This window comes from Montipora foliosa, unplaced genomic scaffold (assembly GCF_036669935.1).
Source record: "Montipora foliosa isolate CH-2021 unplaced genomic scaffold, ASM3666993v2 scaffold_483, whole genome shotgun sequence".
NCBI lineage: Eukaryota > Metazoa > Cnidaria > Anthozoa > Scleractinia > Acroporidae > Montipora > Montipora foliosa.
In genome coordinates, this window is record NW_027179793.1 from 35,001 (window position 1) to 52,500 (window position 17,500).

At 42.1% G+C, this 17,500-nt stretch overlaps 2 protein-coding genes and 1 pseudogene across 2 annotated transcripts in view; 1 reads left to right on the forward strand and 2 right to left on the reverse strand.

Annotated features, from left to right (window-relative positions):
- Positions 1-17,500, reverse strand: part of LOC137989969 (acyl-CoA dehydrogenase family member 11-like) — a 41,828-nt gene that overhangs the window by 17,587 nt on the left and 6,741 nt on the right. The window contains exons 3-5 of the mRNA XM_068835534.1: positions 17,407-17,500; positions 15,972-16,071; positions 77-206 (exon numbers count right to left, since the gene is read on the reverse strand). The exon at positions 17,407-17,500 is cut by the window's right edge and continues 139 nt beyond it. Of these exons, the coding sequence (XP_068691635.1) occupies positions 77-206; positions 15,972-16,071; positions 17,407-17,500 (324 nt within the window). The remainder of the gene's footprint in view (positions 1-76; positions 207-15,971; positions 16,072-17,406) is intronic.
- LOC137989982 (uncharacterized) lies at positions 4,066-4,650 on the reverse strand (annotated as a pseudogene).
- Positions 10,188-12,284, forward strand: LOC137989968 (zinc finger protein 862-like). Its single transcript, XM_068835533.1, has one exon. The coding sequence runs from the start codon at positions 10,188-10,190 to the stop codon at positions 12,282-12,284; it is 2,097 nt and encodes a 698-aa protein (XP_068691634.1).

Consider the following 17,500-nt stretch of genomic DNA (forward strand, 5'->3'; position numbering starts at 1 on the left):
ACAGTAGGTAATATCACCGTACAAACCAAAAGAAACCTACACTGTAGCAGTGACAAATTCAAATTATACCACTCACCAACATCTGATCCACCTTTCCGTTCAGTCATCCACTGGCCTGATGTCCAGAATGCTTTGGGATCTCTGCTGGTCAGATAATCATAAGCATCCTGCAATATACTATTCAGGCATCCCCTCAGACCTAAAACCTATACAACATAGACAGAATCATTATTGTGTAGTTAATAGTAAAACTCTTTAAACAAAATTTGACTTTGAGTAACCCATTAGCAATACCCTTGCTCTTTTATGTTTAAACCACAGCCAACAGGGCAGGTGCATGCACCGGTATTAGTTTACCAGTGTTGCGCATAGGGTTGACTTACAGGGTTGACATTGATTCCTGAATGGTGATTGATGTGAAGCCCTGCTGGGCAGGGTTAGTTTTTGGACGGGCGACCATCTAAGAATAACCCTTCCTGTACACTACCAGAGAGCAGGGCTGGTGTCGAGACGATGCACTTGCCTTCCACCAACGTGTCCTGGGGTCTTCACAGAATCAACGTTATCAATGGGTTGAGTTTGTTGTTGGTTCTCTACTCTGCTCTGAGAGGTTTTCCCCTGGGAACTCCAGTTTCACCCCTTCTCAAACAACAACACTCCAAATTCCAAATCAATCTGGATTAGAGGGCTGCAAGTTAGAAAACTGTGATAGGCTGTCTAAATAAAAGTTATTATTATTATTATTATTATTATTATTATAGTGCCTCATTGCATTCTGGGATTTTTGTATTTGGACACCCTAGAATACTAAGGGACCCTCACGTGGCGATTTTCACCAGCAGTTGGCGCTTGGTGACATCCCTGCCTTGGTGTATCAAGTAAATGTGAAAAAAAAAAACAAAACAATGAAGCCCGGTTGTTCGAAAGCTGATTAGCTTAATACAGGATTAGTGTAAAGTTTTGTTTCATGTTTTCAACTTTTTGGTGAAATTATCTTTTGCAAATTTTTGCTTTTCAAGATTGACTTCTTCTAATGTAGAAGTTTTGCCGAATATCAGCGTTGAACAGCATTTAGTAGTAGGGAAATAAACTCCTTGGTTAATTTTTAATCTGGGATTAGCGTTAATTGGCGATTGAACAACCGGGCCCAGGAATACTAAAACTTCATGCTGGTATAGTCAGTGACTTTAATATCCTTATGGATCACAAAGAAGCTAATCAAAAACACTCTCCTAGTTCACACTGGTTCCTTACACAATGTCCCGTCCTATGCCCACTCGGCCACCGGGTCCCCGTCCTAGAGAGATCCCACATTTAAATACAAACACTACATTCCCCCGCTACCTTAGTACAACAATAAGTGTGACTAATTAATGTCCTTTAACAATTATACTGAAAAGCAATAAAAACACAACATTACTCAACATGGCATCTGATGGGATGCGGCAATGCGGATCTGCATAATGCCCTAAAATCCGCATCCTCCGCATAATTACGATATTTTCCGCATAAAACAGAAGAAATGTCTGACATTAGTGATAAGACCCTTATTTTCCTGAACATTGAATAAAACACTCCATTTCGTTCGCAAGATGAAGTTCGTAAGCAGTTTCCACGCATTTTTCGGCAACGAGCTAAACTGTTTTCATAACAAACCCTAGACTCGAAATTTTATAAAAAAGATGCAACCAGATCTTGCCATGTGTTGTCTTCACCGGTGGAGTTATAGTCTCCTTGGTGAAAAGCTGACACCCATAACACTGTCGGCACTTGCGCTCTGCATCCTTATCTACACCTGGCCACCACACTTTCGATCTCAGTCTCTCTTTCATTTTCCCAACCCCTTGGTGGCCCTCATGTGCACGATGAAGCACTCACGTAGGATGGCTAATGACGATCAGCTTTTTTATGTTATGGGAGCCCCCTCCCAGTTTCCACTAACAAGACAACCACGCACTACTTGCAGTTCCTCATCTTCAGCTGAGACTCTCTCGATTTCTTGAATCTTTAAGGCTACAGGTACAGATCCTAACGTAACCTTTCCAACATACTCATCATCATAACGGGATTTCAATGATGAAACATGAGAGTGCATCGGCAATATTGTGGCGGGATGTGACATAACATACCTTAGAGTTATAAGGCTGCAGTCTTAGTACCCTGTGCTCGATACGAGCTGATGGCTTAGACCCCCTGGAGTACAATGTAAATGAGCTTTAGGACCTCATGATCCGTCACCAGATTGAAGGTCTGAGGCCCGTACAGGTACAGGTTGAAGCGCTCACATGCCCACACCAGCGCCACGGTCTCTTACTCCGTCTAGCTGTACCTTCTTTCCACTTGACTGAAGCCCCTGCTTGCACAACAAACTGCTCGGCTTTGCCCATTCTTCTCTTGCACCAACACCGCCCCTAAGGTCACCAGACTGGCATCTACTATCACTCGAGTATGTGTGTCCTTGTCAAAATAGGCTAAGACGGGTGCACTGGCCAGCTGCCGTTTCAGTTCTATAAATGATGCTTCCTGCACGTTGCCCCAAACAAATGGGATGCCTTGCCTGGAGATTGCCCGGAGAGGTTATGCAAGGGTTGCAAAGTTGGAGATGAAACGTGCACCAAAGCCTACCAAGCCTAGGAAACTCCAGCCTTCAGTCGCCGAAGTAGGTTAAACTACCTCGTGCTCAGCACAAACCCTCCCTTCTATTGGACCAATTCCATATTTTGATAATAAAACTCCCATAAAGACCACCTTCCATGCAGAATTCACATTTCGTCGGGTTGAGTGTGAGATTATTTTCCTCTAATCTCTGAAGCACTTTGTGGAGACTCTGATCATACTCTTCAATAATCTTGCCATGCACTATCAAATCATCAGCAATATTCTGAGCCCCATCAATCTCTGAGACCACTTGAATTATTATGTGCTGGTACTTCTCAGGAGCAGAGTTCACTCCAAAGATCAGTTTCTTATACAGAAACAATCCATTATGGGTAGCAAATGTCGTAATGTCTTGTGACTCTTCATCCAATTCAATCTGATGAAATCCCAGATGGAGGTCCAGTTTTGTGAACACTGCGCTGACATTGAGGTTTTCTACCACTTCATCAACGGTTGGTATTGGTATCCTCTCACTGACAATGGCCTGAAATGCTTTTCTCATGTCCACACATTATCTGATATTTCCTGCTGCCTTTGGTGCAACTACCACAGGACTTACCCAGGATGTCAGCCCATCCACCCGTTCCACTATATCTTTGGCAATCAGGTCCTTTATTTTGGCTGTCACCTTCTCAAACAAGGCAAAGGGGACACGCCTTGGCTTCTGGGCTACTTGCGTTACTTCCCAATCCACATGCAGCTTCAGCCTGTACTCTTTCAGCTTGCAAATTGATTCCCCTCAAAGACTTTTGGATACTTTGTCTGAAGAGCTGAAGCTACGTCCTTGCTGACAACATTACACTCAGGCAATTCAATGCTGGCGCTCAGGCCAATGCGAAGAAGACCAAGATCCCCGGACATTTTATGACCCAGCAGACACCTCCTAATCATGGTAACCACGAATTGTGAGTTTATCTTCTTGCTTCCAACGGACAGCTCCACTTGAATTTGACCAACCACGTTCAACTCCTTCCCACTATATACATACAAATGCTTGCGGCAGTTCTCTAACTTCACATCAAGACCATGAGGTTACTTACAGAGCCAGAATCAAGGCCATCAACACAAATCTAAATCAGGGGCTCATCAAAGCTAATTGTATGGCAAATTTCTTCTTTCGTCTCAGTCATCATAAATGCAATTGCACAATCCCCATCAATACCTGATGCCTCTTGATTCCCCACAAAATTAGCTACGTGACGTGGTCGTCCACTAGAAATTCTTTGTTGCTTGCTCCCTTTCCCCCTGGCCACATCACTATCCCTCACCATGACAACACAAAGCAAAATGTCCATACCTTCCACACTTTGCACACTTCTTTCCCTTTGCAGGGCAGCTCCTATCTCTGGCCAGGTGCCCTTCTTTTCCACAATTGAAGCACTTTCTCCTCTGGTCATCTGTCGTTTGCTACTGCTCCTTAACCACATTGACACTATTTACGTCGGCCAGCAGAGGGATAGTTGTCATGTTTGATGCCTGTCAACCAGCCGCTTACCAAGCATGAGCTATATCCAACGCCTCCTCCAGTGTGATATGTTTTTGCTCTAACAGCTTTCTCTTGAACTCAAAATCCATCACTTGATCCCTCAATTTATTGCTTAAACTCGTTCCAAAATTGCAATGTCATGCCTGTTTTCTCAATCGTACCATAAACTGGTCACCGGTCTCCTCGTCATTCCGTGACAATTGGCGAAAAACGTGGCGCTCGTATGGTATGTTTTCCTCCACGCGAAAGAAGAAATAATTGCTAATCGTGATTTTAAAAGCATGGTCACCTGTCTCAGGGACGGGACCAGGATCTTGCAAATCCTCACAGATGTCTTGTACCTTCATCCTGGTAAAATGTAAGAGCTTGGAAGTCATCTTGCAAACCTTGTCAATGCCTTTGCTCTCAGCATAGTATTCAAAGGAACGCTTCCATTTTCGCCACTTCTCCTCCACTTGCGAAGCAGATCCAGACAAATCCAGAGGCAATAAACCCTTGTTGGCCATCCTTGTCGCCAATGTAATATCCTTATGGATCACAACGAAGCTAATCAAAAACACCCCAGTTGACAATGTTCCTTACGCTATCTTCCGTCGTATGCCCACTCGGCCACTGAGTTCCCGCGCTGGAGAGATCCCAGATGTAAACACTACAGTGACAACGCACTCCTACTACGTGTAATTCCTCTAGACTGTGCCTAGACTAGTATTAAGTTTTGACCTCTGGGAGTGAGTCTTATTATAACACATTTTATTCTGTCTATAGCTAGACAATTTTATTCATCCCCTCCATTACGCTTATTGAAGTCTGTGTGCATCCAATTAGGAGCATTTCTGGACCATATCTGAATTCCAATATCAAAGTGTTTTGGGGGAGGGGTGATGTAAATTTATTTGGTGGAACGGTGAGAACATGAACCAAGCAAATTACGTAATAACACGGTGCGCAGCGTTAAGGACGAACACGACGAATTAAAAGCAATAGCCTGAAGGTTCATTGAACAGAAATGCTCAAAGTTCCTATAGTGGTACAGCCTTGCAACTTGAAACAACGAGAATATATTTAAAACGAGGGTAAAAAAAAACGAGAGGTAGATCACAAAGTCGTAAGGACGATGAAAGTCGGTTAGAACTGAAAGGCGATAAAAGCAAAACAGAAACTAATTTTAGCTAACTACCTAAAAAAGTAACAAAAAGGTATATAGAAGGCTGAGGTAAACGTTAATAATTTCAAATAGCACATCGATGAAATACAACAACGAATGAGATCAAAATAGGTTATTAACAATCTATAGAATATGATGATAGAAACTTGACAATGATCACATCAGTGTAGATTGATCAAGAAATCCATGCTGAGCACTAACGATTAAAAACTGATTGAAAACTAGATACCAAAGCAAATATATTTATAGCATAACACGAGTTAAACTTAAACCGACACTAAATACTGGAAAAAACTAAAATCAAGAAAATATTAAAACTTACTTTGGTTTGCACACGCACCATTGCTAGTCTTGACTAAAAGCTCTATAGAGAACTTGACGATGAGCACGAGTGTAGATACAACTAAAATCCAGGTGGATGAAGGAGTTGACCGTACGAAGTCTACACTAGAACTGAACTACTGTGGAAAACACTAAAACTTATGACTAGCAAAACGTGCCTGCGACAACTGAGAAAACATTACGCATTTCCTATGCGGGTGTTAGGGAAAGGAATTTGCAACCATTACAGCGGTGACTAAACGTTATCTATGAAGGTGATAATCCTTAAAGAAATACCGAAACACGTACTAGCGATAATGTAAAAAATAAAAGAGAAAACATCACGTTTCAAACCAACATTCCGGCCCCTTAAAGGCAATACTGCAGATAGCCTTTACAACAAGAAGCAAAGAATGGTTTGAACCATGAGGTTGACTAGACTAAGAAACTAAGTTAATTAACAATTATTCCATGAGCGAGCGTTGGATATGAGACGGTAAATAGCCAACAAGGCGCGTAGCGCCGACTTGGCTATATCCACTCTCATATCCAACAAGCGCGAATGGAATAATTGTTTTATTAAATTCCTTAAACTCCAAAAGTTTAGAAGTACGAAATACGAGCGAAAAAAGCGAGAAAATCCTAGCGAAATCGAAAAAAGTTGATGAAGATGCGATGTTGTGTAATACCTCGTGGTCAGACAAACGCAGGCTCATCACAAAAACACTTCTTACCTTTTCTCGTATCTCTAAGCTTCGAAAGTGATCCAAACTTTCCACAAAAACGTTTTTCTTTTGCTTTATACCGAAAGAAATTTCGCTTTCTGGCGTAAACGTTTTTAGTTTAGCAATGCTAAGCGCAATCATTTACCATATAAGGTCAAACTAAGGTATATGAGCTGATAACCGAGATTGAGTGAACCAATCAGAGCACGAGAATTGCATTATCCGAGGTTGAGAATTTAATAATAGCTAATAAACAATTACATAATGTCCGATAAAGTTGAATCCACTTGCAATGGGGTTTTTTAGAGTTCCCTGTTCATACTAGAATACTTACTTACTGTTACTTGGAAATTCAGCTGCCTCCAGTAGGACTATTATGTTGATTGGACGAACCAGCTCCGATGTACCGCTCTTCAGCTTGACAGAGCGTACTAACCCATCTCTGCTGTTAGTATTCACCTTCAGGACCCGACCGAGTGGCCAGGAATTACGTGGTTTGTTGTCGTCGACTACCAACACAACGACATCTACTGCAAAGTTTCTTTGCTGCTTGTTCCATGTTTGCCGCTCCTGGAGAGGGTAGATACTCACGTACCCAACGTCGCCAAAACACGTCAGCAAGGTACTGAACTTGACGCCAGCGGCGTTTGTAGTGACAATCGTACTTAGAGAAGATTCCAGGTAGAACAGCAGGACCTGCTTGCAACAGCAACAGATGATTGGGAGTCAGTGGTTTTAGGTCACGTGGGTCATCAGAGAGTTTCGTAATTGGCCTACCGTTTTCTATGGCCTTAACTTCACACATCAGGGTACTTAGACCTTCGTCGTCTAGCACTTGTTCCTTGGTCAAAGCTTTTAACACCTTGCGCATGGTACGGATACACCGTTCCCACACTCCACCGTGGTGGGAACCAGTTAGAGGGTTAAAGGTCCACTTGACAGTGCGTTGAAGAAGATAGTCGTGGATCTGAGTTCCAACAGTTGATTGCATTTCGAAGCTCCTTCTCACCCTTTACAAAGTTGCCTTCGTTGTCAGAACGCATCTCTTCGGGTAGGCCTCTTCTTGCAATAAATCTCCGTAAGGCAGTGATAAAGGACTCTGTGTCTAGTGACCTCACGACTTCGATGTGAACTGCTTGGAGAGCTAAACAGGTGAATACAACGCCATATCTCTTGACCTTGGATCTTCCACGACGGACTTCAAAAGGACCAAAGCAGTCAACACCTGCAAAGGTGAAAGGTGGTTTACAGGGCGCCGCGCGATCTACAGGCAGATCAGCTGTCTTCTGTCGACCTGCAGGGGACTGTGTTTTTCTGCAGGTAAAACACTTCTGTAGCACTCTACGTACAGCGGCTCTGGCATTTACTATCCAGTATCTCTGATGGATAAGGGACAGGGTGTACTCTACGCCTGAGTGGCCAGAAACGAGGTGATAGTAAAGAATGATCAGTTTGGCCACGTGATGATCCTTTGGTAGGATGATCGGGTGTTTGGCATCTGTGTCGAGTGATGCACGTTTCAGACGGCCACCAACGCGCAGAAGGCCTTGAATAAGGCCGGGGTCGAGCTTGTGAATGCTGCTTGACTTGAGGACCTTATGTTTGCTGGTGCTTGGTGGAATTGTGCTCTTTAATCCTTCGTACTCTTGCGCGAAGAACTGATACTGAACGTAATTAAGGATTGCATGTTCTGCCTCACGCAACTGCGTCACGGTAATGGGGCTGATCTTGCTTTAAAGGCTTGATTTGTGGAGATTCCTTGGGCTTTCTGCTCTTGATCAACTTGTGAAGGTTACTCTTGAATCGCACTATCCAGGCAATGACTTTCTTACGGCGCGACCAGGAAGAGAATCTTTTGATGATTTCTGCGACAGGATCGAGAGTGGACGCACAGAGTAAGTATACACCCTTGTCTGTCTTAATTTCGGGGTCGTCATCTGCAATCGCGCTTGCCATGCCTGCTGGTCTTTAAGGCCACATTTTGGGAGGCGAGGAAAGAAGGCTGGGCCGTTAATCCAGCGTTGAAGGGAATCTGCTGGCACGCCACTGGAGGCATCATCTGCCGGATTATCTTGTGTGTTTATGTACTTCCACTGGGAGGGAGAAGAAGCATCATGTATTGTTGCAACACGGTTGGCAACAAAGGTATGAAACCGCTTGTCTTGATTGTCAATGTACCGGAGAACGCAGGTACTGTCAGTCCAGAAGGAAGACTTGGTTACTGGCAAGGTTAGCTCGTTTCGGGAAATTCTATCCAGTCTGGTTGCAATGACGGCTGCTGACAATTCCAGGCGAGTAATTGTCAACTGGTTTAACTGGTTTAATGGGCGCGAGCCTTGATTTGCCCATGACGAACGTACATTTAACAGCACCACTTTGGTCTGAGATTCCGAGGTAGGTAACGGCGCCAAAACCCTGCTGTGATGCATTGGAAAAGTGATGAAGTTGGCTTGAGGTAATATCTGCAGAGTTAAATGGCTTAAAGCAGCGGTCTATTTTCAGATCCTTGAGTTTAGGAAGTTCTTGTAACCAGGCCTGCCAACAGCGCAAGTAGTCTTCAGGTATTGGATCGTCCCAGCTGAACTTCTTGCAGCTCAAATATTGAAGGATTAGCTTTGCGTTCAGTATGAATGGTGCCACGAGCCCCAGCGGGTCATAGATTGAACTGATTATGGACAGCAAGCCTCGTCTTGTTGCTGGTCTGTCCTTCATTACAATGGTGAAACCAAAGTGATAAGACGATACTCCTAAAGCCCTTTCAATGGGGAGCTTGTCGAAATCTAGGCTCTTGACTTGTGCAGTTCTCTCAGACTCTGGCAACGACCCAAGTACCTTCTTTGAACTCGACAGCCATTTGGTGAAATGGAAACCGCGTCTTGCTAACAGCTTGCGCAATTGGTTGGCGAGATTGATAGCTTCTTGATCTGTGGGAACTGACTTCAGGCAGTCGTCGACGTAGAAGTTCCGCATTACTGTATCGACAGTCTGAACGTCCAAGTCTGCCTTGTTCTCTTCAGCTGTTTTCTTTAGAGCAAAGTTAGCGCAGCTGGGAGAGGAAGCTCCGCCAAATGGGTGGACTCTCATTTGATACTCTTCTGGTTGGCTATCTAAGTTACCATCAAACCACCACAGAAACCTAAGGGCATCACAGTCGCTAGGTCGAACTCGGACTTGATGGAACATTGCATCTCAGCTGAAATCGACGGGAACTGGGACAGAGTGTGAATACTAATGCTAAAAGGCAATCGTTGTTTGCATATTTCACGCCAGTGTCAAAACAAAAGAGGTCAAACGAGACTGATACCTTCCAAGGTTAATTGAGGATATTGAAAGGAAAAACCTTCTGTGATTATATCGCTCAAATGTTAATATTATGCTTCGTTTTTGCGCCAAAATATTGTGTATCGATCGTCGATGGAATTGAATAAAATGTATCATGTTCAGTTACTTGCCTTGTGTTGTGTCCTACTTCGGCCAACTGATTTCTTTTTCGGCAGAAAGTGTTTCATTAGATAGTGAAATCAGTCAATCACTTACCTCAGCGAAGGAAAAGCCCCTTCCATCTTCAAAGTCAGGTGAGAGTGTAGCAGATGTTGTAAAACCCGCTACATCTTACGCAAGAAGCGAGACGAGCATCGATTTCTGTGATCATGATTCTGTGTTGAAGCTGTTCGGGCCTTCGGAAATAGTCCACAGTTATTACACTTGTAATAAAAATAATTGTTTCAGCCTAACTGAAAGGGAGCAGAAAAAAAATTTCGCCCTTAAACGAGACCGTTTCAAGCACCAGTGGATAAGAGATGATAACTTGGCATTTGATTCATGTACTGGCATGTGGTGGGTGATTTACAAGGAGGAGTCAGATGATGAGAAAGGGGGGATGTTTTGTTTGTTGTGTAAGAAGCACAATACTGCAAACCTGAAAAACAACAGCAGAGTATATAACCTCATACCTGCAAAGCGCCTGAAAACAGATGCTCTAAAAGATCATTCAAAAAGTGCTCAGCATGCAGCAGCTGTTCAGGCAGAGATGCTCAGCCGAGTGTCAATTTTTCACAAAGAAGTCGAGGAACAAGTCAAGAGCAAAGATGAAGTCCTACAGAATGCATTTATGTCGGTATACTGGTTGGCTAAAGAAGAAATGGCCAACAAGAAGTTTCTATCACTTCTCACACTTCTCCAAATGCTTGGGCTTGAAAACATGAAGCATTTTTGTCATCGCTCCTATGGGTCAACTATCGAGATTTTCTTGACTCTAGGCAGAGTACTGAAGCAGAGAGTGGTTGAGGCGCTAAGGAAATCAAAAGCATTTGGTCTATTAGTTGATGAGGTAACGGACATTTCGGTGATGGAACAGTTGATAGGTTTTGCTCAGTATGTCTCTGATGATGGAGAGGCTATGGTGAAATTCCTTTTCGTCGACAATGTTTTGGAGGGCTCCTCTTCCGCCAATGCTGAGACAATCACTAACTGCATCTCTAACAATCTGGACAAATGTGAACTTGACGTTCAGAAGATGATGAGCCCAGTAAGCGATGGCGCCAAAGTAATGACTGGCGAAAGAACAGGTGTGGCCGCCCGACTGAAGCAAATCAACAGCAAGCTAATTAATGTGCACTGTGTCTGTCACAGACTGGCCCTTGCTTGTGCTGGTGCGAGTGATGAGACAACATACATCACACAAGTCGAAGGAGTCCTTTTGCAACTCTGGAAGTTTTTTGCTAAATCGCCTAAGCGGACGGCTCTTTTGGTGAAAGCACAAGAGTCGTGGCGCAAGATGAGGCTATCAGAAAAAGCAAGGTCTGTTGTGGCGAAAAAGGTGCAAAAAGCTTGCAGAACACATTGGCTGTCTACAAGCAATGCTGTAGATGGAGTGTATGAAGACTTTGTTCCTATCATACAGGCTATCAATCTCGCAGATGAAAAAGATGGCTTGGCGACGTATCTGCTGTCCAAAATGAAGAGCTTTAAGTTTATTGGTACGATAATTTTATATATTTTGAAGGCTGTCCTTCCAGAGCTTGCTGCATTAAGCAGAGTATTCCAGCGAGGTACCGTCAACTTTGGCCATATCCTACCAGCTATCACCTACACTACTGACAAGCTAACGAAGATAGCACAAGACAAAACCCCCATCACCCAACTTCAGATTAAAATTCAGGAGAATGGACGGCTCGGTACCTGTGAGTTTAAAAGCAATGACCACGAGATACAAGTTCTTTGCAACCTTCTAAAGAAGTACACGCAAGCCCTCAAGGAGAACATTGATTCTCGTTTCAAGGATGCGATGCCAGTGGTCTGTGCATTTGCCATCTTTAATGCAAATGCCATTCCAAACCGTGGAACAGCAGAGTTTTTAAGCTATGGGTTTAAGGAAATCGGCACATTATCAAACCACTACTTTCCAGGTGACAAGGAAGCTCAGCAGCAAGTGAAAGCAGAGTGGGAGAGGTTAAAATATGATCTTCTTTTGTGGAAAGCGCAGATTCCTCAGGAACTTGACAACATCACCCCAACTGAGTGGAGTCTGAAGAGGCTACTTTCCAGGCGCACAGAATATGGCCACTTCTACCCTAAGCTTGTTTGGATTGCAGAAATCATTCTTTCTCTTCCTATGTCAAATGCATGGCCCGAGAGAGGGGCTAGTGCTGTTAAGAGGGTAAAGAGTCGACTCCGTAGCAGTATGACTAATCAGATGCTGGAGGCGCTGCTGCATATCTCCATCAACGGTCCACCTGTCCGTGAAGCACAGGAACTTGTTAAAGAAGCTGTTGAGGCCTGGAGCAACGCAAAGAAAAGAAGGAAACTCCCTCCCTCTGCAAATCCAGGTGGCACATCTTGTGGAAACTCGCAGGGTGAAGTTCAAATCATTCTTGTGGACTCTGCTGTCCAAACCGATATCCAGGTCCAAGAAGATGATAAAAGTTGAAGAAGCAAGTGTGCAAGCAGAGGTGGAAGCTGCTGTTGAAGCTTTTAAACTTGGAGACCACCAAGCAAGTTATGATTCGGATGATTCTGCTTTCGAAAGTGAAGATGAATACTAAGCACTCGATCGCTATTCTAGGGACTCGTCCTTTCTTTCGTAGCAGTATATTTTGAAATTACAATATAAACAGTGGAAGAGATTTTGCACATTCTACCTCGTATTTAGGTTTGGGACATGACTTTTAAAGTGGTACTATGATCAAAAAATCATTTCCTTTTTTTCTTCAGATTTTGAAAGCGTGTTCGCTTAACACCTAACTGGCAAAATTTTGAGCTTTGAGTTTTATCCAGAGGCTGTTTATTTTGAGTGTAAGTTTTGGATTTCATGGTCCGCCATTACTCACGTTCAAAACTGGCCGATTGGACCTCAGAGGGTTGGATCTAGAGAAAATGACGTCATTTACTCACTAGCTTAAAATTTCAGCGTGTAAACGCAATTTATTTTATATGCAAAACACGGGTTGAAAAGTCTGAAAGCCCGAAACTCCCGTGCTGCATATTAATTAGGCTGCGTACACACGCATTGCATTCTTAAACCAGTGAGTGTTTGACGTCATTTTTTCCTCGACCCAGCTCTCTCAAGATTTTAAGGTTAGTAATGGCTGACCAATAAATAAGAAAATTCCAGCTAGAATAAACAGGTGTCTTTTTAAAATCAGAACTTAAAACTTGGGTGAGTTAGTGTTTAGTTAACATAGTTTTGAAATCCAAAGGAAAAACAATTTTTTTTTTGGTCGTAGTACCACTTTAAGTAAGACTTGTTCCGCAAGTAATTGATTTGTAAAATTATGTTCCAATGGGTATAATCAAGAAGGTTTGTTATGGTTAAAATGCGGTAGAAAGTGTTCAAGCAGTAAAAGGCCCGGCTCTTGAAAGTCTTGAAAATCAAGTCGTAAATTAAGTGGCTTCAGACTGATATAAGTGATATACATACATTTTAAGTTGCTTCTGTGCTTTTGTAATGATATATGCGACTAAAATATAAGATAACCATGTTTCTCTATAGAATAGAGTAATTTTGTTTGATTTAAGGATTAACGCTGAGCTAAAACTACATTAAACTTAGACCATTTTAAGGATACCAGTTGTGAAAGTGTTCAAAAGTAGCACCTCAATAGAAATAGTTGACTGTGATTACTTTATTGTCACATAATTCTCTTCAAATTTGTTTAAATTAGTTGACTTGGGAGCAAAAAAATGAAACAACAAAGCAACCAAGAAAAGACCTGAAAATGCATGAAAATGCATCCTAAAACTTCAAAATTTTCCGCTTGTTAGTCTTAAGTACCCGCTTGTGCAAAAACTTATTGAAACCCCTGTTCTTGCATAATCCTTGCTCAGTAGATCATGCATAAATTCCTTGTATTTTTTGTGCACTACTGGCTCCTTTCTTAATCGTTTGCGCAATAGTTCTGAGCGGCGTTCAGCAATGGTTCTGTTGTTTTGAAGACTCGGGGGATATGTTTTCCAAGGCAGTTCGTAATGGCCTTTTTCTAGTTTCACTATTTTTTCCATAATAATTTATCTAGGGCCCTTCGATCGTTTTCAGACATCATTTTTGTTTCGTAGACTGTATCGTTGAATTCCAGGTTGCAGTAGTCTCTAAACTGCTGGTCAAGGGTCTTTTCTACCTGGGCGAAATTCGCAATTGGGGTCTTGAGGGCGATTCTCCCTAACGGGCCGTTTAGCACCCAGCCTAGCACGGTTCTCCTCGCTCGGTCTGAACTCCCTTGGCTGTAGCGCTTGGGGAACGTCGCTCTCAATGAGCAGCCCGATCTCAGCTTCAATCTTCGAAATAGTTACACCCTTCAGGTAGGGCCAGCGGTTCACGTCTTGTTGGTCTGCAATGGCTTCCACTGGGATGGATAGCCTAGATCTTGAGTAAACTTCAGGCAGCTCAACGATGTTTTGTTGGTTGAGATCAGATATCCGCAAGCTCACTAAGGAACACTCGACCGGGTCTTCTTTGCCCTTCAAGGTCATTAGAGTCAGCTTTGTTTTCTTTCCTTTGATATTGAGCTTCTCTCGAAGGCTTTCTGTACAGAAGGAAGTGTTGCTGCCAGAATCCAGAAAGGTCATGAAAGGTGATAAAAGCAAAACGGAAACTAATTTTAGCTAACTACCTATAAAAGTAACAAAAAGTTACATAGAAGGCTAAGGTAAACGTTAATAATTTCAAATAGCACATCAATGAAATACAACAACAGATGAGATCAAATGAGCTGCTTAACAATCTATAGAATACGATGATAGAAACTTGACAATGATCACATCAGTGTCGATTGATCAATAAATCCATGCTGAGTACTAACGATTAAAAACTGATTGAAAAATAGATACCAAAGCAAATATATTAATAGAATAAGACGAGCAAAAAACCGAAACTAAATACTGGGAAAAACTAAAATCAAGAAAAATTTAATAGTAAAACTTACTTTGGTTTGCACACGCACCAATGCTAGTCTTGACTAAAAGCTCTCTAGAGAACTTCATGATGAGCATCCACGAGTGTAGATAGAACTAAAATCCAGATGGATGAAGAAGTTGACCGTACGAAGTCTACACTAGAACTGAACTACTGTGGAAAGTATTAAAACTCATGACTAGCAAAACGTGCCTGCGACAACCGAGAAAACACTACGCATTTCCTATGCGGGTGTTAGGGGAAGGAATTCGTAACCATTACAGCGGTGACTAAACGTTATCTATGAAGGTGATAATCCTTAAAGAAATACCGAAACATGAACTAGCGATAATGTAAAAAATAAAAGAGAAAACATCACGTTTCAAACCAACAGGTGGGACATGTTGGAATTGTTCCGAATTCCCTCGCCGTTATAGTACACTCAACAAAATTACTGGATTCTGATTGGACGAGAGGAGTTCAATTAATCTCAAATTGTACTCTCCAGGAGTACCATTTAATTTTCTTTCCAAAGTTGTCACAAAGTTTTTCAAAATTAACAGCCTTCAGAAGGCGACCATAAAGCATCTTTTCTGAAGATTTCCAAAGTTGACCCGAAGACCTCCGAAGATTTCCGAAGTGTACCCAAAGAACTTAGAAGGTGTCCGAGGTTCAAACGAAGTCTTTCGAAGATTTCCGACGTTGGATCGAAGAGTTTCAAAAGTTTCTGAAGTAAACACAAACGGATCGGAGGAGAGAGCTCACCGTTACCACGTTCTGATTGGTTGATCGTAATTTTGTTGAGCATACTATATAAATAAAGAATCGGACAACCTTCTCGTACAATTCGTAATTAACAGGTACTAGTGATTTTGAAAGTTCTCAAGTTCCACTTGCCTTTATGAAAGGCTCGTGCAATTTTGAGAACTTTCAAAATCACTTGAATAGTATTAATCACGAATAATTTGTACTTGAGGTCGTGCGATTTCCAATACAAATTCCATGGGCACAGTATATTTTTAATAGACTTATTTTGCAATGGTGGCTTGAACTTGTGGAGTGATATATTTTGCTTCCTAGCCCACTGCCTAATATCAAAATTATAGTGGGTGTCAAGCACTGTGATGAAACATTTTATTAAATCATTAGCTCTGGAGGCATCCAACTACGCATTAATTATTTGTCCCTATAAAAGTTAATCATAGAAATGGTTGCCATATTAGTTACCTCAATAGTTCTGGCTGCTCCATCAGTCATTGCCAAAGGACAGGAATACAAACCAGATGAAGGACAAAACATGAAGAGCTTGGCTGCCTGATATAAACGACTGGAAAAAATAAGTGACACAGAGAGTCCATAAACATCCTAAAATTAAAACATGATGCTTCTTAGAGTGGTTACTTAAGAAATGGAAGCTACTATAAGTTATAATAGACAGCAAGACTTCCTCAATTCCCAAAATTCATGGTTTTAGAGCAACAAATTAATAGTATGAGACATTAAAGAACAATCATACATGCTTACATGAAGACCATTAGGGGTTTATCAGTGCCAATGACACACAATCAATAACAGTGACAAGGGAGCTTAAGCACGAATGTTTTTGAGACATGGACGGCAACCAGAAGAGAACACTTCATGTTAAAGGCCAGTGGTGTCTCCCACATTTTTATACTAATCATCTCTAATGGAGAAAGATACTTAGTCTCAAAAACGCGTGTGCTTAAGCCCCCTAGTGACAGAACAGAACAGAACAACAAGAACAACAACCGCTAAGAATCCCAAACTGCTGGAGGCAAACCACTTGGACAGCTGAGGAGTTGAACCAGGGACTGCCAGGATCAAATTCAGGGTGCATTTGAGTTTGCAATAGAAGTTAAAATTCTTGGGATATTTCATGCCATGAAGACAATAATCTAAGTCACTCTCCCCCTCCTCTTACCCCCCCCCCCCCCATAGGATGTTAAATTTTCTATGCATGCATCCGAAACTGGCTATACAATTGTTTCCTTGTAACAACATTGTACTACTACTACTACTACTACTACTATTTATATCGAGCCTTATACAAAAGTTCTAAAGTGCTTAACAATGAAAGAGAATAGAACTTACATTACCTAGGAAATAAAGTAGAGTTTAAAAAGATAAGTTTTAAGAGATGACACTGGGGCTACACCTAATACAGTTAGGAAGGCACTTCCATAACTTGTAGGAGAATGAACTCCTAGGAAGGGACAGTGAAATTTCCCCCCTCCCCACCCCCAACCCAGTTATCCCAAAATATGATGTTCTTCTCACTAAATTTACATCAGCAATGTTTTTCACACCCTTAAGATGAATAATTTTTCATGTCACTCCCCCCCCCCTCCCCCACCCCCACACAAAATATTGTTGAATTTTCTGTGCACAGATCCCAAACTGATTGTATCTATAGCTGTTTCCTTTACTGGTGTCATTGTTTACATTTTGTATCATTAACATACAAGTTTGCTCACAGAAGGTATCATGCTGTTTTCTTAGAAATCAACTTCTAAAGGTAAAAGAACTTGTACTTACACGCCAGTCTTACGCCAAACAAAGATTCCAAATTGCAAATTGTGACAATCAACTGAATAAATTTGATGGTGTTTTTACTCTTTACTCTTTTCCATGGCAGAAATACCTCCACTGTCCACATTTCCTTTCAAATGCAATGGATATGAGACCTTCTTCTGCTGACACAGTGTGCAACTGTCTCCACCCATCACAAGTTCGAA

What these genes read in the sequence shown, in the direction of transcription:
- LOC137989968 (XM_068835533.1), top strand. Translation starts at nt 10,188, where the DNA reads ATGTGGTGGGTGATTTACAAGGAGGAGTCAGATGATGAGAAAGGGGGG.